This window comes from Trachinotus anak, unplaced genomic scaffold (assembly GCF_046630095.1).
Source record: "Trachinotus anak isolate AG129_WGS33_773 ecotype Australia unplaced genomic scaffold, CSIRO_AGI_Tana_v1 ptg000025l, whole genome shotgun sequence".
Taxonomy (NCBI): Eukaryota; Metazoa; Chordata; class Actinopteri; order Carangiformes; family Carangidae; genus Trachinotus; species Trachinotus anak.
In genome coordinates, this window is record NW_027273876.1 from 12,720,263 (window position 1) to 12,742,521 (window position 22,259).

The following is a 22,259-nucleotide window of genomic DNA, read 5'->3' on the forward strand; positions in this document are numbered from 1 at the left end:
TAGACTGAGTTGCAGAAACTAGCTTCTTGTTAATTGTTTTGCTGGAGTGAATGATATTTATGTGCCCCTTGTTTGACTGGAATAGTTTTCATTGGGACCCTGTGACTTTACAATAGCCACAGCGTATAATGAGTGCCTGTTCACCTTGGCCTACTTTCCAAAGTGCTGTGTCAGAGCACTGTATGGGACGCTGCAGTAATCCAGACACTGCTGTTTTGAGCCACCTTGTGATCCTAGAACAACAGTTTTTTTTTTTTGTTTTTTTTTTTTGTTTTTGTAGTTGAGACAGAAAGCTGATTGTACAGCTGCAACTTTAGGGTTCACTGCTCTACAAGTCAGTGAGAGAACATTAACGTGAACAATACTGGTTAATAGTGGTGTTGCTAATTAAAACCAGCCTATTGTGCGCAGCATCCAGTTGTAACCATTATTGGCCTTGCAAGAGAAGCAGCTGCAATTAGTTTCTTGTGGTGCATGCTGTTAATGGCTGTGCTTTATTTAGGAGCTAATGTTGCATCAGTGTGACATGCATTTGTGCACCCAATGCCAAGCCAGCTAGGGATTCAGATAAGCTATACCTTCCTGTCTCTCAGGTCCACTGTTGTGACAGAGGCAAGTGATAAAACTGCCCTCATATTTAGTTTGTCACCTCACTTTCACCAGCTCACGCTCTTATCTAAGGTGTCTCCGATGGGTCTTGTGTCACCTTGTTTGGGTGATAGTTACTTAGGAGATACCAACAAATGCACTCAGTGTGCACATGCAGTTGTTATCACTGACTGTACAGTCTAGCGTGGAGTGTAAAGACTAAACTGATAAGCAGAGCTAGTAGACATAACAGAGATTTCATTCATCAGAGATAAAAAAAAAAAAAAAAAAAAGAAGAAATAAGAAGTAGAAGAAAGAAGTCTAGTTTGCACACACTAATTGAACTGCGGACAGTCTAAATTATTAGGCATTGACAAGTGTGCAGAGAGGAAAGGAACAGCTTTGATGAATATTAAAGGGAGTTGGAGAGCCAAGAAGGAAAAGGTTCCCAGCGTGGGAAACCACACACGCTCACAATAAAACTGCTTAGACAGTCTGAGTCTGAACAGCCAATGCAACATGACACAACTCGATTGTAGCACCTGTTTCTGCAGCCGGCCCATCTACTCTGTCACCACCCAGACATAGACTGGTTTCTCATAGTCTCTTTTTCCCACAATTCATTATGAGGTCATTATTATTACAGACATTACATTAGCACCTTTGTCAAAGCTTGAGTTACAATGGTGCATCCTTTAGAAAAATAAAATAATTTACTGTGATTTAATTTGTTACCCACACACAGGGATGTAATTAGTGCACCCCGTAGTGCGCTTGTCACCACTGTGGGCAGCCAAAGGTCTGGCTCATGAAGATCCAGCACAGTTGCATCTGATTGATCGATCGATTGATCCTAGCCTCCATTTAGAAAGAATTCTGCAATCCTAGCAGAGAAAAAATTGGTCTTCATCCTCCAACTCTCCCTCCTCTTCCTCCTCCTCTGCATTTGTCGGCTGCTTGCCTCCTAACACAGCATTTAACCACCCACATCCTCTCACTGTTCTCCATAAGAAGAGCAGCGCTGCTACCGCCCACAGTCCTCTCTGAGATACCGTGTATGAATATGTGTGAAATGTGTGGTGGTGATGTGTGTTTTTTTTTTTTTTGTTTGTTTTTTTTTTTTTTTTGTAATTTGTAATCTAACAATGTTGTGTTAATATGGTCATCCTGCAGTTTGCCTTTCACTGCAGTGTTTTTGCTTCATAATTGGCCTTGGAGTAGATGCCTATACTTTAGTGTTCATTTGAATGCCTTGAATGCATACCAGTGGGGTGAGGTGTATTTGAAAATGCCTGCAGGACTGTACTTGGCTGTGCAACAGAGATGTCAGATATCCACCATATGGCTTAGTCTGATTTTTATAGAGCTATATGTTTGTCTAAAGTACAGGCAGGGGTTAAGGATGGTATTATAGCTGAGGCTAAGGTAAATATCATGTGTGATTGCGCTGGCTTGAAGTTGTCTTGATACTGAGGTTAAATTACAGGAGTGTGAGGACTCTGGGACAGTGATGATTGTAATCTTGTGCATGACCAATCTGTCAGCTCCAGTTCCTGGCCTGATTGCTATGTATATCCATGTTTGTATGATTATTGTGGACTTAGGAAGGAGAGAGAGAGAACTAGAGACGGGGTGTTTGATATTGCTCTGTAGCAAGACTAGAGGTGACTCCATCCGTCTGGCACCTGAGGATATTTCCCCGCAGCTGGTTGTTGGCATACTCACTGGTATCAAAAATGTGTGTTTACCTCTGTTGTCCTAAGTTGCTAAGGAAAGATTAATTGCATAATTGTTGTTATCGGGAAAGAGCAGAGGATGTTGGACCCAGAAAAGACCTGAGTTGAGGCCATGTTCATGAGTCAGGATGAAGCGGTGCCAGTTCATCAGTTTTCCTTTGGGCTTCACTGTCTTTAATGACCTGGATGCAGGGTGAAGAACTTGGAAACGATGCTTGAGGATCATGCTGGTACATGCCTAAAAGAAAAGTGATGTAAGTTAACGAGTGAAGTCATAGCTTTTGTATTTGTCACCACACAAGTTGGCAGACAAACTGGCACCTAATACCAAGAAACAGATGTTTCTAATCAACTTACAGGTGTTCCTAACTAACTCGGCCATTGGGAAATCTTTCAGTATCTTCCTACTGATAGAAAATGAATGGGACATTAGCTGTATTTAAGATGTTGCAATATGTTACTCAGTCACATGCGTTAAATGCCATTTCATTCCCTCACGCTCCTCTTAAGTGAGTCAGTTTAACTGCACTCTTGCTTTCCATTGCTTGAAATAAGTCTGTCAAACCCAAAAATGTTGATGGCAGAAGAAGAGAATTTGCTTCACAACCAAAAATGAAAGTAGACCATCAGCCAGCTGCCAAAAGAAGCAAATATTTCTCCCACTGTGTCATAAGGGAGAATGGGATGTTTTGCTAAGCTGTGGAATGGCCAAGAGTGAAGGAAGCCAAGGGCGCAAAGGCATGCATGCATGGAGCTTACTAATTACATTTTCTAAACAGAGAGTTGGTTCCTAATGAGCACTGTTGTAATGCTACACAACATCTGGAAAGAGATCACAAGACATGCATACTATATGGTAAGGAGAGGAGAGAAAGGCCTAAACTATGCAGCGTCCATACATAGTAATGCAGAGTTAAATGGGTAAACCTCACTCCTTTTGCTAATTTGCAGTCTCTTTGTTAGATTGCAAAGTCTGTTTTTTGTATTTTTTTGTATTTTAGAATTGGGAGAACACCTAGAACTGTCTTGTGGTATTTATTTATTTACCTTTTATTTATTCAAGTGAATCCCATTGAGATAGAAATCTCATTTTCAAGAGAGACCCTGATGTACATAAAAAACATAATAAAAATAATTTGTGAACAGATACAGATAAATACAATTTATATATGACACAATAAAAATGACCAAGTAGTAAATTGTAGTAAAGCTTGTATTTGTACAATACTCACAATATAGACAAAACCAAATAATAAAACATGAAAAAGTTATGATTAATTAATTAAATAATCAAACATGTACCTTATTTATTTACTTTATTTATATTACAGTTTGACAATATTTCAATTTAATGTTTGCCACTGCAGCATAATATAATTCTTTAAAGATAATTTTTAAGTCATAATTTACATATATTTACATATTACATATATATTTTCACATATATGTATAATATAAATAAATATTGGTGCTGTTATGAAAATGCCCCCCCTGTGCTGTCATCACAGACCAGGTCCAGAGAAACCAAATCTTTTTCTGATTTGTCCTGTCTCCCCTTGAGACTCTGCTCAATGACTCCCATCGAGACAGTATTCATACTATTGTCTGAACAACTTCAGAGACAAGAATAAGTTTATGCTGGCTTCATAATTTCCATGCTCTGATCACAAAAGGACACTTGTTTGGGCCTCTTGTCTCTCGGTCATTTCCTTGTTGAGGGTTAAGGGGAGGAGTGGCTCTGTGGACTGTTGCGGCTGACAATCCCACATTGTGTGAACTGGTGCTGCTTCACAAAGGGCCCATTGTGGAGAGTGGCGGCCCGCGGAGAGGGGACTGGGTCTAGGCTAGGTGACAGAGAGGTTTGGGTTCGGGGGCCTGGGTCTGGGGGCTCGAGCAGCGGTGGCTGGCCCAAAGGAGGGGCGTGTATTGGTGCTCCGCTGACAACAATGTGGGTTCAGGGAGGGTGCACACGTGTGACAGGAGTCCCGTGCTGCTTGCCACACAACTCTAGTGCAAAACATATACTGTACTCGCACTCAGCCAACACCTACTTCATATAAGCACTCAAATCTCTCTGAGGTGAGTAGCTTTATGAAAATAGGTTTTTAATCAGAGCTGCTGTCAGCCTGATTTATTTTCTGTGTCCTAGAGAATCCGATGCTGTGATTATAAAACTGGGGGCTTAAGCTGCTTGTACAACTGTTCCTAGAATTTGAAATATTTTGCTGTTTATCCTCTTCTGACTCCAGCTCAAGGACAAGCCCATATGTGTGGTGTACTCTCGATTTGTTTACTCAGACAGATGGCTGTACAATCCAAAGTCAAAGTCCACAAAACCCCTTTTTTTTCTGCTGCCCCACTGCCCCCCTTGACCACCAGCTCAAGACTTCCTTTTCTCCACCTTCCTCTCTCTATGTCTGAGAGTGACAGGGCTCTCAGGTCAAGCTGACGCCAGTCTCTCTGTCCAGTCTGAAGCAGGCCTAGGCCCTCGCCCAGCTGTCCCAGGGTCTATTTGTCCGTCTGTCTGTCAAGCCCGGCTGTTGCCCTGGCCTCTCACCTCACTGTCAAGAGCCCTTTGGTGATGGACCATTTTAAAGCCATGAGCATAAGAAGTTGAACCAAAACATAATGCCCAATTGAGTCATTGGTTCTGTGGCCCTCATGTTTTACTGTAGTGAAAGAGAAGTTTGTAAAGGTCATATCATGCTGCCTAGATGTTCAGGTCTCTGATTTTTCTCTCACTCTTGGCCAAGTTAGACCAATCTTATTCCAACTTGCTGTGCCAATTTTTGACGCTGCTCTCCTTTTGCAATACAAACAGCGGTAAAAGAGTTGAGAATGAAGGTGACATTTAACAGTGACGAAGTAAACATGGCCTCTCATCTTCCCTCAGGGTGGGATTACCACAAACTGTTAACTATTGACTTCTCTGTCCACATTAGAGGCCATCTATAGGCTGAAATTGCTCTGTTACTGACAGCCTATGGTTATGTTGCACAAATTGGGTCCTTGAGTTAGATTTATTTGGTCTCTAGCTAACTTGAAAGTGATACCTTTTAATTTTGTTTCCAGCTCTATCTCCTAATATATTCAGATTCACTGAGGGCTGTAATTTATCATCTGTGGCTAACTGGTACTTATAGCCTGGAACCACTGTGGTTTCTTGGTGTCTGTAATTCTGCCTGCATGTTTAGTGCCGTGAAGGTAGGACTCAAATGTTGTTCAAACAGCTTCCCATGCCAAGTGTGGTCAGTTACACAGTACTCATTTACCTCATTTACCTGACCAAATTAAAGTCCCTCAGTCAACATAAGACTATCAAAGCTTGTTGTATTGCTAGAGTAAGTCATTTGGAGGTCAGACCAAGCAAAAGTCAGTTTTCTGAACTATTAATATTTGTTATGGTAAAGTATGTTCAAATATTTGCCTTCTGCAAGCACTGTCTTTCGAAGAATGCATCTGCACAAGTGTTTTACCGACTAATGCACTTGACAGAGCATTCATTTTACAAAAACTGTATTGACTACCACAACAGGTTTACTTGGAGTAATGCGGTGCGGTGGGCTATAAATAGATTATCTTATCTGTTCCAAGTTGAGCTAGAATGTCTGTATTGATTGTAAATGAGCCGTGCCTACATACAAAAGCCACTGTGTGCTTACATAAACCTGCATGTAAAACCTTAAGTCACTGTACACAAAGTAGTTTTATTCTTGAAGTGCTGTGGTGACGTTATTTATGGCTGACAGATGGCAACCATGTCAGTGTGCATAGCTGAGTTTACACCTCACAGCTAGACGGCATCAGACAGATTAAACTCAAAACTGCGCGGTGAACCCATGAACTTGCGCGGTGTATAAATGGAACAGGCAATCCTTTTCACAGGGCGTTTCAGGCTCTTTCTAGTGGTGCGCTATACATTGTGGCTGTGCAGATTGGGGCTGAACAACTGACACTGTGATCTGCACTGGTTATATTAATGTTGGAATGGATCCAATGGGTTTAATCTTTAAGTAAAACACTTCATTTCATTTGAATGTTTTAAATTGGTGATCTTTTTTATGCAAGGCTGGATACCACCTCTTTCACTTGAAAGTAGCCCACTTCATCAACAGCTACAGAAAGTGCGTCATTATTATTGTCTTGATTATAGCCTGGATTGAGTGGTGACTATTAACAAAATACAATAATGTCATGCTGAGTCCATCAGAACTGTGAATAACTAAATATCACTGTCTAAAGTCACCCTAATTATTAGCTACTGAGCCTCTGAAGTAAAAAGCTGCATATAGGGTTCTGTTAAGTCATTGTTGTTTTGTAAATGCTGCAGTATACATCTAAAGAAACAAAAATATAACAGTGAGCCCTAACAAGAACATTTTCCCATTCCCAGACTGTTATATCAGTGTGGTACTCCAAGCTTGGCATGAAAATTGATGCTGGGGTGGACTGTGCGAGAAGACAGAAAGACCATGTGGCGTGATAAGTGGGCACGTCTGTTCATTTCCCTACTTAACACTTTCTCTGTGTGTCTCTGTTGTGTCCCACAGCCCAGCACTCTACCCCAGGGTACAATCAATATGAACCAGTGCTCTGATGTCATCGATGGAGAGACGAGGACAGGTCAGAAGAACTCGCTGTGCATCTTGACCACTGAGAAAGAGCACTTCATACGGGCTGAATGTAAAGAAATCATCAACGGGTAAGACATTATAACCAGAAATGTGATCTGTTAATGTAGGAATTCCAAATAGATATCTCCCCATTATGTCTTAACATACCTGTATATGGTATAAAATAATCGTGGTCTCCAGTGTCCTATGGGCTGAGTGGAGAGGGATGACAGAGACTTGGACAAGGGAGAATAGTTGTGTGCGACTGCTATGGCAGCCAAATCTGCTCTGCCCCCTGCTGTCTCTTCTGGGCTCTGCTTTTCAGAGAGTTGAAATCCACACTGCAGTGACAGTGCACATTCTTGAACTGTTCCCTCTCCTTGCCCCTCGAGCCTTCTCCCTGTGTTTACAAACCCTCATATGCCTGGACACAGATCACAATACAGGATCTGTTAGCCTGATAATGTAGTTTTCTCCTGTGTCTTCTCCTCAAAAGCTGCACGTTTAAAGTGTGTTTCTGCACTGCTCTCCCTCCCTGGCTGTAGCATACATATTATGGCTATTCTTAGGGAACTGTGACTCACAGCACCCACTCTCCCATTATGCTACCTGCTCTATCACTGTACACATCCCACTCTCCCATCTCCCATCATCTGTCTCCCATGTGTTGGTTCTGGGCCATTACACAATGGTTTTCATTAACTGACAGTAGTGTAGCAACTAGGATTTTTTTTCTAAACATATAATGTATTATTTAGAATTTTCCCTGGTTATATTAAGCTTCTTACAAATGTCATATGACTCATGATGTTTAAGTATGAAAACTGTGCTCATTCATTTATTACTGCATCACATTTTTATATCTCTGACACCAGAATCTTTCACTCATTACAAACTGGGTGTTTTCTGTACAATAGTCACTGACTTGTTTATTCTAACCATAAAAGAGGCAGGGATTTCTGGACTGGATTAAGTTTTTTATTTTACAATTACAGGAAGATTAGTGTTACTTTTGATAGACTCTATTAATAAGTGCTGAGGTTACTACACATGAGTTTGGTTATATTTAGTCACCATCATGATTTATATTTTAATCAGTTTTCAGTACACTAAAACAGGACACGTTTGTCTTGTCTCAGTCAAAGTAAACCATGAACAGATTAGTCTAGGTTCAGTCAAAAAATATTAGTTTAATCCAGTCATTGGTAGATGACTAGAATATAATAGGTATTTTAGTCAAACTTCAGTAAACTGCTTCATCCAAATGATTTTGATTGATGACAGTATGTTAACCATGTGGGGAAGTGGAATTCTTTCTTGTTAAATGTGTGGGAGTATTATCTGTGCTATATAAAAAATAATGTATTTTTCATTTGTAAGCACAATTAAATCCACTCTAATATAGCCACTACTTAGATAATAGTGTCCTCGTGAAATGCCTTTTTGTTGTTTGTAATGCCTATTGTTAATCTTCATGAAGAAAAGACAATCAAAACATAAATTATGAAGGAAATGACCAGGCTTTAAGGTGCTTGTGTTGCCATTTAAGGGATTAGACAGTGGCCAAAGGTTTTCTTTGTCTCACACAGAAGAGAGTAGCACAGATTTATCTTTTTGTAGCTGGTAGTAGTTTTAGGTCATGCACATGCTGGTCCTGGTAATTAGAATAGTTTACTTTTTGCTAACGAGAACTTTGGCCTCAGTCATACATTGATCTGCCAGTGGTGCAGGGTTTGTATAGTCTGCATTTAGTGCTCCAAGAACAACATTTTGACTGTTTCACTATTTGTAGGTGGCAGGAGGCTCTGACTGTGTACCCCAGGACCAACAAGCAGAACCAGAAGAAAAAGCGCAAGGTTGATCCACCCACTCACCAGGTAATGCACCTATTCACACTATCCACAATGGAGTGCTTTCATCTCACTTGCACTGAACAAGGTAAAAAGTAGTGAGCAACCAAATCCAGATGAAGACCATGTTTTTAACAGTGATGTTTTTTCTGTGGTTTTTGTATGGTTTTTTTGTATGAAAAGGCTCTTAAATGCTGCATTGAAGTAGCAAACTTAAACCAGAGGACCCTTGTGCATAGATGTATGTGTAGCAGTAGATAACAAGGAGAGGATGATGCTAGAATATAGATGAACTGTATGGGGATTATTCGGTTGAGGTGATCAGATAAAATTGCTCATATTGTAACCAGATGTGTTGCTTGCTAAGTATCTGTATTTGTTTTATAACCGAAGTATTTCCAAATGACAGGTAATGAGCCATTTTTGGCTCATATGATTTCATGGTCCCACTTTGAGGGTGGATATGACTTTTTATCAGCACTGTTTGCGATAAGGTGAACATTATAAATGATCCACATCTAAGAGTTGGGCCTTTGCTACAACAAAGAAAGAATATATACATAAATTTAAAGACGACATGTGACATGCAAGTATGCAGTATGGAGGCGTTTCATTCCAGTTAAACTACACCAGCTGTTTTCCCCTCAGAGATGAGATGTATCTCTGCCTGTAACATGCTCAACAGATTATGCAATCCATATTTAAATTCTCAAGATGTGGCAGTCTTGATGGATGAATAGACCGCATGCCACATACTCATCTAAATTAATTTCAGTGGTCATTGGTTTATGGCAGGAAAAGAATCACAGTGGAAATATTTGATTGGATTTTTATCATGAGTGTTGTGAATTACGGGTTTACGTATCGTCAGGTATTTTTGTCCCACTTGTATTGTGTTTCTAACAATGTGATTCTGGAGCAGAACAGACTACCATCTTTTAATATACAATATATACAGTATCACCTGGTTAGTTGGCAGCAAACATTAGTGAGCTATCAAAATATTCCCACACAATAATCAAGGCTAATGATGACAGCTGCCTGCTAAAATAACATTCGGTAGAAACTTTCAGCAATGTGACCATGATCCTCTCACTTATGAATTTGCTGGTGTGCTCTGTTTCAGTGTCACGTCCAACAGCTGCTGTCTCACCTGCCAGGCCTTTGCTGCCTGGGTGGTTGTTAACCTTGTTGGTCTGGTCACAACAGTTTTTTGGGTTTTTTTTAAATTTTTTTTATTGCTGATCTGAGGAAGAGAGTCAGATTCAAGACTTTCCCTAGACCCCTGCAAAACATGCTACAGATTTTAGTTAACATTACCTATGTTCCCTGTGAGAGTGTGTTAGTGTAGGGTCATGTAGCAGCGCACTTGGATCAGATACATTTCTATTGTAAAGTGGTGAAAACGAAGGAGCAATAATTATACCCTCACAGAAAATATTTTTGAATGAATCTAGAAAGAATGAGGAGAATACATCAAATTATATTAAGTATAGTTATACAAATTAAACACATTTACATTCAGCAGGCTGACAGAAAGGTGGGCACAGTCTTTCAAGCAGCTCACGTGACATCTGTCTGACACACAGTGCCCGTGTGCAGTTTTCATGGCAGTGTTAGGTGATGGCGTGTGCTGCAGTCAGATTTCTCCCTGGTAGGTAGAAACAAAATAACAGGACCATGCAAAGCTTTATTACCATAATAACGATTTTAATGACAAGGTGGAATATAGACATATCATATAATACTGTACAGACCACCCACTTTGGGATGCAGTTTTCCACTTTCTCTTCCTCCTTTTTGATAAAAGGCCAAATTTGTGGTGAATGCACACAAATTTCTGTCTGGAGTTCATTGTCTGGTCCCTCTAATGACGGCGCCCTGAATCAGACTGTGACCTTTGCTGAGCTCACACAAACAGGCTCATTTGCAGAGGAACAGTGGTGACACAGTGATGACCCTGACTGTATCCCAAGTGACCCCCATGATTTACTGTATGTCTAGCTTTCTTTGTTGTGTTGATCAACAGTCCTTTTTTGTGTAGATCAATGCATCAGCTTTACTTTTATACTATCTTCAATAACACAATATTGTTTTTTGTGTCCATTTTGTTGTGGTAAGCTGCTACACATTAGCACAGTGACTTCAGACAGCACATTGACACATAGAGGGCAAGGTTAACCACTGCTCTGTCTTAACGTCTAACGCTTCCAGATGACATAAAGCTATCACTGTTTTTATCTCAGCAAACTGCTTTAAACGACAATATGAATAGAGAACCGAGAAGCTGCAGAACAGGAGTTCATCTTTTTTTTTTTTTTTTTTTTTTTTCCTTGAATTTGTCTCAAATGAGCATCACTTGAAATAACAGCTCACTCAACTGGCCAAGGCCGAGCCGTATAATTAGAGTTGATAATGTGTGAAGGTGATTATGCTTTCACTGTCATGCCAGTTCCTATCATTGTCGTCTGAGCTGTTCAGTTGTTTTAGCATAAGAATATATTCACAGTTAAATGAGTTACGGCTCAAATTTTCCACACTTCACATTTCCACCTGAAAGTTCTCCTCCCAATTCCACTTAAGTTACTGGATACATATGCTCAAGGATGGTTGTAAATACTTGAGCACAGTAACATGTTTGCCTTCTGGGTGGCGCCCCTTAATTGAAGCACCTGACCTTGAGTACAAAAAAAAACTGCATGACAGGAAACAGTGATAACCTCTTGTGTCTCAGACTGTAGCTGAAAGAGTGTGGAAGGAGTTTGTACTTTCAGATTCTGGTGTTGTAAGAAACAAAACTATAAACATAAGAAAGTATCAAAGCATTGAGGCAGATATTTGGATCTACCGTTATTGAATATAATCCACACTACATAGCAAGCGTTAACATCAAAGGCTTTTTGTGATTGACAGGATGGAGTAACTCCAAGCCAGTGTTTTTCCACTGAAGACATGAATGGACACCCAGTGAGTTCAGCTCGGCCAAACTTTCTTTTTTTTTTTTCTTTTTTAAACCCCGCTTCACCCTCAGTGCCTTGAAATCCCAGCCCTAATAAACTGTATTTATTCCAATCCCAATCGATCCAGGTGACGGGTGAATAAGAGGGACATGCTTTTCACTTCTCTCTCTGATCCTGAAAGAGTGATTCTTAGCACAACAGCATGTTTGTGGCACAGCAGTTGTTTGAGGGTCGCTTTGCTTTCAGAAGTCTTTCTCTCTCTCCTTAAAATCTCAAATGATTTTCTTGGTCTGCTGATCATCAGATACTTTCATCAAACTTTGAACACAACAGCACTAAGTGATTAATTTTGTACTTTGCATTCATTAATCAGGTGGAGATGATCTATGTGACTTTTATCCTCATCCAATATACTCCACCTCAACAAAATGCCCTTGTTGTGGTTGTTGTTCTCTGCACAGGTGTGATTGTCCTGAATGAACTCTTTGTTCTTTGTCTAGCTGTCCATCTCTCTCTCCTTCCCACGCATCCTCCTCCTCTCTTCCCAGGATTTGTCTTTTTACCACTTTACCACAAAGAAATTTTCCTTTGCTTTGTCATTTTGATATTGGATTTCACTGACAAACACATAAAAATCCAACAAGTCAAAACAGGGAACAAATAAACAGACCAATGGTGTCAAATCGCATGCCACTCAGCACCAACAGTCTGCTTGTTACCTCTCCAAACAAGAGAGATCACTGTGCTGTGCAGGAGGTTGATTTCACTGAAGGGCACCATTTCAAACAGAGAGGGAGCAGCTGGTAGGATGACTGGCATATGATTAAACACCACTGCAGCTGAGAGCAGGCATTTAGTGAAGCACGTCTACATCAAGAAGTCAGAATTAAAAAAAAAATGTATTCAATAATTTGACCTTTACTTCGCAGTGTTTAATTGCTCTTTAATATCTTTCCTTCTCATATTCCTTTATGTAGTCTCTGTGTGACCTTACCTCCCATCATGTCCTTTCCTCTTCTTATCCACTCCTTCCAACCCAAACCCCTACCCAGGAGCCCGGCCCTGCCAAGGTGACAGTGACCAGCAGCAGCAGCGGAGGCAGCATCCCATGCCTGCCCAGCAGCATTGCCAGTGCTGAGCGCGTCCCGATGAGCCGTGCCACTCTGTGGCAGGAGGAGAGCCGCTGGAGCAGGGCCACCATCCCCTGTAGCCGCAGTGCCTCCTGTCTCAGCCAGCTGAGCCAGAGCCAACCAGACTCCAGTATCACTACTCAAGACGGTGAGGACTAAGGAAAATCATGTGAATTATTTAAAACAATGTACATATGCATCAGCTTTTGTTTCACTCTTTAGTAGGAAAACTAGATCACTTTAGGAACCTGTTAAAATATAAGCTTTGTCAGGAATTCAGTCATAATTAGTTAGGGGAAGTACTGACTTTTATGACTATTTTTAACAAGTCAACATTATATAGAATACAGCAGATATGTAATTTAATTTAATATATTAAGCACTATCGACAGACTGTTTTGGGAGGTTCATATCAGTGGTGCTGTCTCCTTGTTTCAGATGGTGGCACCGTGAGTTCTGGACGCAAGGTACGAGTGGAGAGCGGTTACTTTTCCCTGGAGAAGACCAAGTCGGAACCTTCTCCACAGTCTGCCCAGCATTCCCAGCCACCCCAGCCTCCTCAGCATCTGCCCCTGTCCTCTTCAGCATCATCCTCCTCCTTAGGAGCTCCCAGTCCCAGGTACAACTCCGAGTCAGAACCCCAAACTTCCCCTTATCAACCTTCCCAAGATCCCCTCCCTTCTCCAGGTGCACTTGTTTCCCCCAGCTACTCCACCATCAGTTCCTCCCAGAGCTCGCTGGACTCTGAACCCAGCGGCAGCACGCCCACCTGGGAGGGATGCAGCGGTGGTGGAGGGAGCACTAATAGTGTCAGTGGTGGAGGAGGCAGAGTAGGCCGGTCTGGCAGGGAGTATGCAGCACTGTCGGACGTGCCACGGGCTCGCAGGCTGAGCTACCGAGAGGCGTTCCGCTCTGAGAAAAAGCGCCAAGAACTGAGGGCACGGACACGGAGTCCTGGCAGAGAGGAGGTGGCTCGGCTGTTCGGGGAGGAGCGCAGGTGAGAGGTTATGGATAAGTGTCATGCTCAGCAAGCTGCAAGAAAGATCAGGCATTTTTCAGTTCTTGGAGCTGCTTTCTGATAGATCAGATCAATGCTGAACACATAGCAGAAATATAAATGCAGATGGACTTGTGATAATGAAGATAAACATGATTAATAATCATTAATGAGCCACTGGTTGTTAGCCCTTGGCATAGCCCTAAAACATATACATGCCAAGTTTATTATGTGAAGCTCATGCATTGCTTAAAACGTCCAGCATTTTAGTATTTTAGCACCACCCTGTGACTGCTGTCCTCGAGGCATTCCTATCTCTCGCTGCCTACCCGAGCTTACCAGTGGTTTGTCATTAATGATTTTGGGGATTTTAAATGCACGTGTTACTTTCTTTTCTATTGGTCTCTACCTTTTGCTCTTGCTACTTTGTTTTGTCGTTTCAATCTTTTCCAGGGGCTTCTGAACAGAGCTTCTCAGAGCTAATGCTCAACCAACCCTTCCATTCCTGTCCCAATGCTGTTCCCTGCTGGTCACCGCTGATTCCTGCTTTCTGTCATTTCATCTCTGCCTGGAAGCGCACACATACACTGTTCCATATACATACCTGGTTTAGCATGTACACTGTGCATACTCAGACATACGAATGGTTGGTACTGGTTTGTTATATGTGAAGTTTAGTCTTTCCTCCTTTGTCATGCAGACACAAATACATTCACATTAACAAGTGCAGTGCCTTAAGGTAATACTGACTGTGTTACCATTGCTGCTACTTCTGCAATTTGTTTAATCCACCATCCTAGATATTTTCCTTTTTCTTCTAAAGTTCAATCTTTCATCATGTAACACTTCTCTTTATTCTTTGGTGTATCTCTTGATTGTTCTCTTTGGGGAAATTACTTCTGCCTTGTGTTGCACATTGTTGACTGTGAAAGGGATTTGAGTCTAGAATGATGTCCAACATAATTGTGTGTGAATACTGCACAGTAATGGCAGCATTGCACTCTGCATACAATAAACTGAACCTACTTTCATACTGCTTTCATATTATGCTTTGGTCTTGTTTTTATGCTAAATGATTCTGCCACCATTTAGGATTAAAGTTCTGCATTATTATGTTTAGGATTGAATTGCTGCATTATTATGAATTTTTTTTTTTTTTTTTAAGAATAACCAGTTTATTTTACTGTGTTTTTTTTTTATGTGCTCAATATTTTGCTCATTCTCAGATAAGACCTTAATGCCGAGTTAAACATGTCACTCAGCAAAGAAAAACATTTTTGTGTCTCCCAGGCGTTCTCAAATCATCGGCCGGTTCGAGGAGGGTCAGCATGTAGAGCGTATGGACACAAGCAGCTCCAATGAGCCGTCCACTAACACCGTGCTAATCCAGCGACAAGGCCGCAGCGAGAGACGCTATCTGGCTAACAAACATGTATGCTGTTCTCTTCAATAACCCTGATCAACTAAATGAGAAAAGGCATCAAATGCTCCCATCAAAGAATTTATTGAATTGAAGATGTACTATATCATAAGAGTTAGAAATGATCTCCCTCCTTTAATAAAATGTAATTACTTCTAATTTCTAATACTAATTGTATATTTATAGGAGATGTCACTGGATGCAGGAAAAGACCGTTCAGTCCCCGATGTGTCCAGCTCCACTTTTGCCAACTTGAGAAGAGCCAAGTCACTGGACCGCAGAGTCACAGAGTCTTCAATGACTGTGAGTACTAACAGTACATCTTAAGTATATACAGGTCATAACCAGTGAACTACAATATCATTTCAAGGTCCCATTAAATGGGTGCGGCAATTCAGGGTTTAGATTTAGAGTGCACAGAAAAAGATGTGGTCCCGCGACACTTTCCCACCACATGAAAACTGCCATTTATGTTCAATAGGCCAATGCAGAAGCAATTACAGCAGAGATTGATTATGTATGATGTTAGTTTTTTTTTTTTTTTTTCCTCCCATTGTACCACCTCAAATCCTGAAGGTTTTTGACATGAGGAAGATTCAAAAACGGCCTAAATTTGGCAAATAAAAAAGTACAGTGATTAAGAACCTCTAACTACTGCATCATAAAATCAGCTTTCATAAATTATCTTCAGTAAAGCATGCACCCAAACACCACTGCGACTCCACACTTGTATGGCGTTACCAATTTTCTTCAGTCTTCACATTTGAGATTAAAGTAGCCTACTAGTTGCTTAAGGTTGCACTCGTGTCCTCCTGAGGTCCAACTCCCACCAGTCTGACAAACTGCTACTGATCTCAAGTCCGTTCAGAGAGCGCTGTAGGGGTGATCCAGTCAGCATGTGGTTGGTCTCTCTGGCCGAGCTGCAGCTGCCAGAACCCCCACCCACTCAAACACACACGCCCTCACATTCATGTACACACCACTGCCGCCACTGCTACTGATGATTATAAATAGCCAGCACAGAAGCAGCCGCAGTCGAGTGCATGTCCCCAGGACAGACGGAAAGAAACAGATTGTCAACATATGAAGTGAAGGCAGTTAGCCATCAGAATGACTCTCTGCCAGACGGTGACACCACACCTGATGAAGCTCAACAGAAACAAGGTATTGTTGAGTGAGCAGTAGGCAGGTTTTGGACGACTGATTTAGAGTCTATAAACAGACTTGAGCTTGGTTTCAATGTGCAGCAGTTTGTGTTTCACAGGGAAAGTCCAGCTCCCGCCAGTTGGTCTCTTTGCCTGAGCCACGTACCGGACATATACTTGTTGAGCTGAGGTGGTGACCTAAATGTAAACAAATGCACATAAATGCATCAGTGATTGGTAGAGATGTCTGATTGATAAATTCTGATCACATCAGTGATGAATACTCACTTAATGACAGTTGCTAATATAGGGACAAACTTGTCCAAAATGTTTCAACAAAATATAATCCTTCCTCTCTGTCCTTATTTTTTATTTGTTTATGTTCTTAATGTTTAATTAGAAGGCACTTTCCCAATTTCCCCTTATTGATTTTTTTATTTTAATCACATCACTTTGGTTTGTGTCCATCGCAGCCAGATCTGCTGAACTTCAAAAAAGGATGGATGACCAAGCTGTATGAAGACGGCATGGTAAATTGTTATCATTAGTGAGATTAAATGGGCCTCTGCTTCTCTCAACTACTGACATCACAACATATACGGAGCAGTGGTGAAATCCATTTAATGTGACTTTTTTTTCCCCTTAGTGGAAGAAACACTGGTTTGTCCTGACAGACCAGAGTCTGAGGTACTACAAGGACTCAATAGCCGAGGAGGTAGGAGGAGTCTTTATAGTGATTGAAAGGTTTTTTGATTATTTATGTGAATTAATGTGCCATTAACATTTGATTTTTTTTAATGTACTTTTGTTTTTGTGTCTTTTTAATTCTCCTTAGGCTTCAGAACTGGATGGTGAAATTGACCTTTCCACATGTTATGATGTCAAAGAGTTCCCAGTCCAGAGAAACTACGGCTTCCAAATCCTGGTGAGTGTTGATTCTTCATGTCATCGATCGACCTGCGTCATTAATCACCAGTAAAAATGAAGCTCATTGTCTGCACAGTTTAGCTCTGCTGTCTCCTGCCAGTCTATAAACAGCCTTCGACACCATGTGGTGCAAGTTTAGGTATCAGGTTTGGCCATTTCTCTTTTTGAAACGATTCTTTGTCTGTCATGAAGGATGTCACTTGACTTGTCATCTCTCTGTGAAAGGTTGACATCATAGTGGTCTAAATCTGCTCCAGCCGTTGCCATCCTCGCTTGTCTTTCTGAACTCATGTGCCCCTCATCCTTCACAATATGTTTACCTAACCTCTTGGATTCAAAGGTCCTGTCCACATTTGCTCTCACATTTTAAAAAACAACAGCAATTTTTCTGTGAACCCTATTGATCCTGCTCTGAACCTAATGACACAGACTTTCATTTTTAGCACTTGTTGCTGGCAAAATATCTACTGCACATATACAGTGGCTTGTAATGCAATTGTTATCCATTAGATGTCAGTGGGGGTTTTGTTTCTGTCACTTATAGATGTAAACTTCTCATACTAATCCTACATGAGGAAGATGGCAGCTACAAGGTCATTTCTTTTGTTTACATTTGCTTGAAGTAGCTTCCGCAGCTATTTTGTGGAGGAAGTCAGAAATAGATTATTTGAGGGGATCGTTGTGTCTTTGGCTGAGAACAACATGGGTTTGGTGTCGAGAAATTAATAACTGCAGTATTTATATCTACTCTCACTGCTCCGTGGTCAGACTGGACGGTGCTGTTGTTCTGTCATTGGTTTAGCTTCAGTGTAGAGTTAAACACACGGTTGAAACATGATGTCTGGAATGAAGTACCTGGTCTCCTCAACCTCATTACTGTGTCCTCTGAGGCCTTAATAGATAAATAGGATCTTGCAGAAAACAGTGCCACTAGAGGTCACTGTATATGAAGTTGAATTTATTGCACACACAGTAAAGCTGAGTTATAAGGCCAGTGAGAGTAGGGTACCGCTGTTTACAGGCAGATATTGAGTGAATATCTGTGTATAAGTTTATACAAGTGTTACATCGGCCTTAATTCATATTAACATTAAAAGGTATTTATAACAATTTCAAATCAGAAAATTGGATATAAGTGATTAAAATGAATGGATGTCTGAAATCATGTTTTAATTTTTGCCATTGTTTAATTTTACCAAAAATTAAAAATATGAGCTGACAGCATTACACAAACTCAGTTAATTGAAAACACACATGCTGGGCAAATCCTAAGGTGAATCCACTGTATATTCAGTTTATCTGCAGTTCATCTGAACATAGACTTTTTGACAGAGCATTGCACATTAAACTTTCAGAGTAAGTTTAACCAAAGCACCAGTTTTACACCCATTCTAACCCACAGTACCGTAGATAACTAAATGTGACAGTTCTAATGCATTAGTTCTTCAGGACAACAACATATTGTTTTCCATATAAAATAAATGGCGTAACATAAAATTTACTATGAACTGTATTTACCTTTTAAAACTTTGCATTTTACTATCACATTGTGGCAAATGAGGGGGAGCAGCAATTATAGCATATGGCATTAAAAATGCAGGTGTGATGACAGCCTAAAAATACAGACCCGTCTCCTCAGTTCTGTGTCAGTGTGGTGCTTTGATGCTTTGATGCCCTGGTTTTACACAAGCATTCACAACCTGACCTCAGTGTAGTTAGTGAATGAAATGGTGAGTGAGATAAACTCCATACATACAACTGTTTTAAAGAAGTTACTGAAGGACATCAGTAAATACATTTACTACAGTAAGTACATTTTCTACCCACCCTTGCTTACAGTCAGTGTAAGAAGGGTTTGCAATTCCACTGCTACATATTCAAATTTTATTTGAAGCTTGAACAAAGACACGTGCTTGCATTTTTTTAAAGTGTCGAAACGGTATTTTAATCAGCGTTAATGTCATGCCTTTCTGCTTTCAGTGTAAAGAGGGAGCATGCACCCTGTCAGCCATGACCTCTGGAATCCGCCGCAACTGGATTCAGGCCATTATGAAGAATGTGCGACCCACTATTGCCCCCGATGTCACCCGGTAATACCCAAAGAGGATTAACACTTCAACTACTGGCAGATAAAACAACTCCTTTTCTCACTTATTTTTTTCTTAATCCTTCTCTCCTCCTCACCCTCTCTCTCTCCTCCTTTCTCTTCCTCCCTCAACCGGTATTTTCAACCTGCTTCCAGGAAAAACATCTCTCTGAAACTATCCGTTCTGAAGCCCAGGTTGGAGTGCTTATGTGTTGAATATCCCCCCCCCCTCCTCAAACAGTGATGTAATTGCTCAGCTATGTCAGCCCCAGCGTGTCTGTCGTCCTGCCCTATGTCATGTGATTGTTGAGTAATGTCTCCCTGTCAGTTGTGCCACTGTAGAGACACACACTGCGGTCACATCAGCATACTAGAATAATTCACCCAGTTTAATCATCACTGTGATGTGACTCAGTAACAAAACAACTGCAAAATAATAACTGAAGCATTGAAAGAAAAGGCCCCGAGTGTATAGAGAGAAGAGCTGGGATTTAAACGTTTATTTTTTCTGGAGCTGCTCCAAAACAACAGTTCAACTAAGGATTCTTTTAACTACTTTATTATTTATGTCAGTGTTTTTAAGTGGAGTATTGCCTCCTCACATAGGATAATGTATACAAGCTCTTACCCACATTTACTGAGTCACATGCTTTACTCTGCTGGTGTCTCTTAGGCAGCTCTCTCCGAGGGTAGAATGAGTGATATATTTGGCATTTCTGCACAGACACCTCTTTCTCATTCTTGAGCTCTGTCCCTTCTCATTTTCCCCTTACTCACACCTCCTGACGCCTCCACACAACATGGTAAAAATAGATCATTCCGTCAGGTCACTTTTTTAAAAATGCTCTGCCCCTCAACGTTTAGAGTGAGTGTGTAGTGCACTGCAAACACATTCTTCACATTAAGCCATTATATATTATATACATGATTATGACATAGGAGCTAAAGGCTGGTGTCCGCCATCAGGTTTACCTCGGATCATGACTGTTAACACCAAAGCTGCTTTCAGCCAAGTGCAAAGTGTGCTTTATTAATGTTTTGATGTTAATACTTTAACTCTGATGCATTTTTTTGTTGTTGTTTGTAAATCAGGGTATCTGCAGGTCTTGAAAAGTTGTTTAAAAAAAAAAAGACTATACATATATATATATATATATATATATATATATATATATATATATATATATATATATATATATATATATATATATATATATATATTAGGTATTTAAGGGTGGAGAAGGTATACATTTTATGTACAAAAGTCTTGAATATTTTCTCTCACTTTCCATAGGCAATAATGAATGAATTATTTTTGTCTCAGGGCTGTTGGGAGACATTACACATTTGTAAACTGAAAGTGGGATTGGTGCAGCAGAGATCTGTGTGTGCAAGAGGCTGTACAATCCTTTTTTTCATTCAGCACCATGAGACCTGCAGCAAACAATGCCACTGCTGCTATTTACAGTAGGGAGGATGCGAATCGTATCATCGTGGGCAAATGTCAACTTTAGCAGACTGAAACTAATTAATAATTTTCCATTGGTTAATTCATCCATCCATGTTATGCTGCCTATATAGATCCAGGTAAAACTCATTCACTTATATCATTAGAAATAATTTTTATATACAACATGGAAATACTAGGCCTTTATCATCCTTACTGGTTTTCCATCATACTTTCACATTTGGTTTGATTGTGAAACTGGCATGAAATTGCATTCTGTTGTGTGAACAGTGTCTTTAAAAGCCTTAAATTTAACTTGGTGAACCCTGCAGAAACCCTGTCAGAGCACTATTGATCAGTGCTGCGCTACTAGAACTGTCTGCATTGTTGTTTTGTCCAGCAAAGCTTTATGTAATAGTTGATAAAACTATAAACATTGTCAAGCCATGTTTAAGCCTGCTTATATATCTTTTTTTATTTGCTGTGTTTCTGTTCATTCAGATCCCTCCCTGATGAGAAGATAAAATCCCAAGTGATGTTGGAGCCGTGTCCACAGGCCACCTCTGAGCCAAGCCCCATCCCTGAGGTCACCAAGTCTGATGTTCACAGACAGCCAGCTGGCAACAATGCCTCTGTCCCGCCCTCGGAGTCCCGTAAAAGCCGAGTTCGTGAGCGTAGACCAGAGGGCCGCTCTAAGACTTTTGATTGGTCTGAGTTCAAAATGGAACAGACAGAAAAGCCTGTGAAGGAGCGAGCAGACACCATTGACCTCAGCTCATCGTTCTCCACAACCTCCTCATTTTGCTCTCCCTCCTCTTCACCTTCCTCATTAGCGTCCTCTCCCGTCTCTACCTCCTCCCTCCAAACCTCCTCGTTATCAGGCGCTCACCCACCTTCTATGACAGAAGAAGCAGAAAAGGAGAATGTCAGGAGGGGTGTCCCTCCACACAGCACAACCAGTGCAGCCCACATGCCAAATACTGTTACTGTTACCATGACTTCCACGCTAAACTCTATGCCACCGGTACAGCCATCGATGCCTGAAAGCCCAGAGCAAGGAAAGATGGAAGTAGACCACCCAACAGCCATGCATCCTGCTAGTGAAGATAAGAAGGACAACAGAACCTCAGGTGTCCATGAAGAGATTGAGCAGCGATGGCATCAAGTGGAGACAACACCGCTGAGAGAAGAGAAGCAAGTGCCCATCACCACAGCTTTAGGAAACTCCAGTAACTCTGACAGATTGCCTGCAGATGAGCTTGCTGCGCTGCTAGACAAAGAGGTGTGTTTACTGAATGTGGTCCTATACATTATATGTATGGTTTCAGAGAATCTTGTGCCATTTATTCTTTTTTTTCTT

At 40.9% G+C, this 22,259-nt stretch overlaps 1 protein-coding gene across 7 annotated transcripts in view; it reads left to right on the plus strand.

Annotated features, from left to right (window-relative positions):
* The window catches only part of LOC139608396 (protein outspread), a 48,129-nt gene that overhangs the window by 15,241 nt on the left and 10,629 nt on the right, over positions 1-22,259 (plus strand). For 2 of the 7 annotated variants that reach the window (XR_011685017.1, XM_071462085.1), the window contains exons 4-16: positions 6,875-7,026; positions 8,730-8,814; positions 11,701-11,754; positions 12,800-13,025; positions 13,316-13,874; positions 15,165-15,306; positions 15,481-15,597; positions 16,913-16,969; positions 17,086-17,154; positions 17,275-17,364; positions 19,347-19,456; positions 19,609-19,647; positions 21,401-22,181. Coding sequence is in view for 6 of the 7 variants with exons in the window: in XM_071462085.1 (XP_071318186.1) it covers positions 6,875-7,026; positions 8,730-8,814; positions 11,701-11,754; positions 12,800-13,025; positions 13,316-13,874; positions 15,165-15,306; positions 15,481-15,597; positions 16,913-16,969; positions 17,086-17,154; positions 17,275-17,364; positions 19,347-19,456; positions 19,609-19,647; positions 21,401-22,181 (2,481 nt within the window). In the remaining variant the exon portion in view is untranslated. The remainder of the gene's footprint in view (positions 1-6,874; positions 7,027-8,729; positions 8,815-11,700; positions 11,755-12,799; positions 13,026-13,315; positions 13,875-15,164; positions 15,307-15,480; positions 15,598-16,912; positions 16,970-17,085; positions 17,155-17,274; positions 17,365-19,346; positions 19,457-19,608; positions 19,648-21,400; positions 22,182-22,259) is intronic. The other 5 variants (XM_071462088.1, XM_071462087.1, XM_071462089.1 and 2 more) reach the window with 5 other exon arrangements.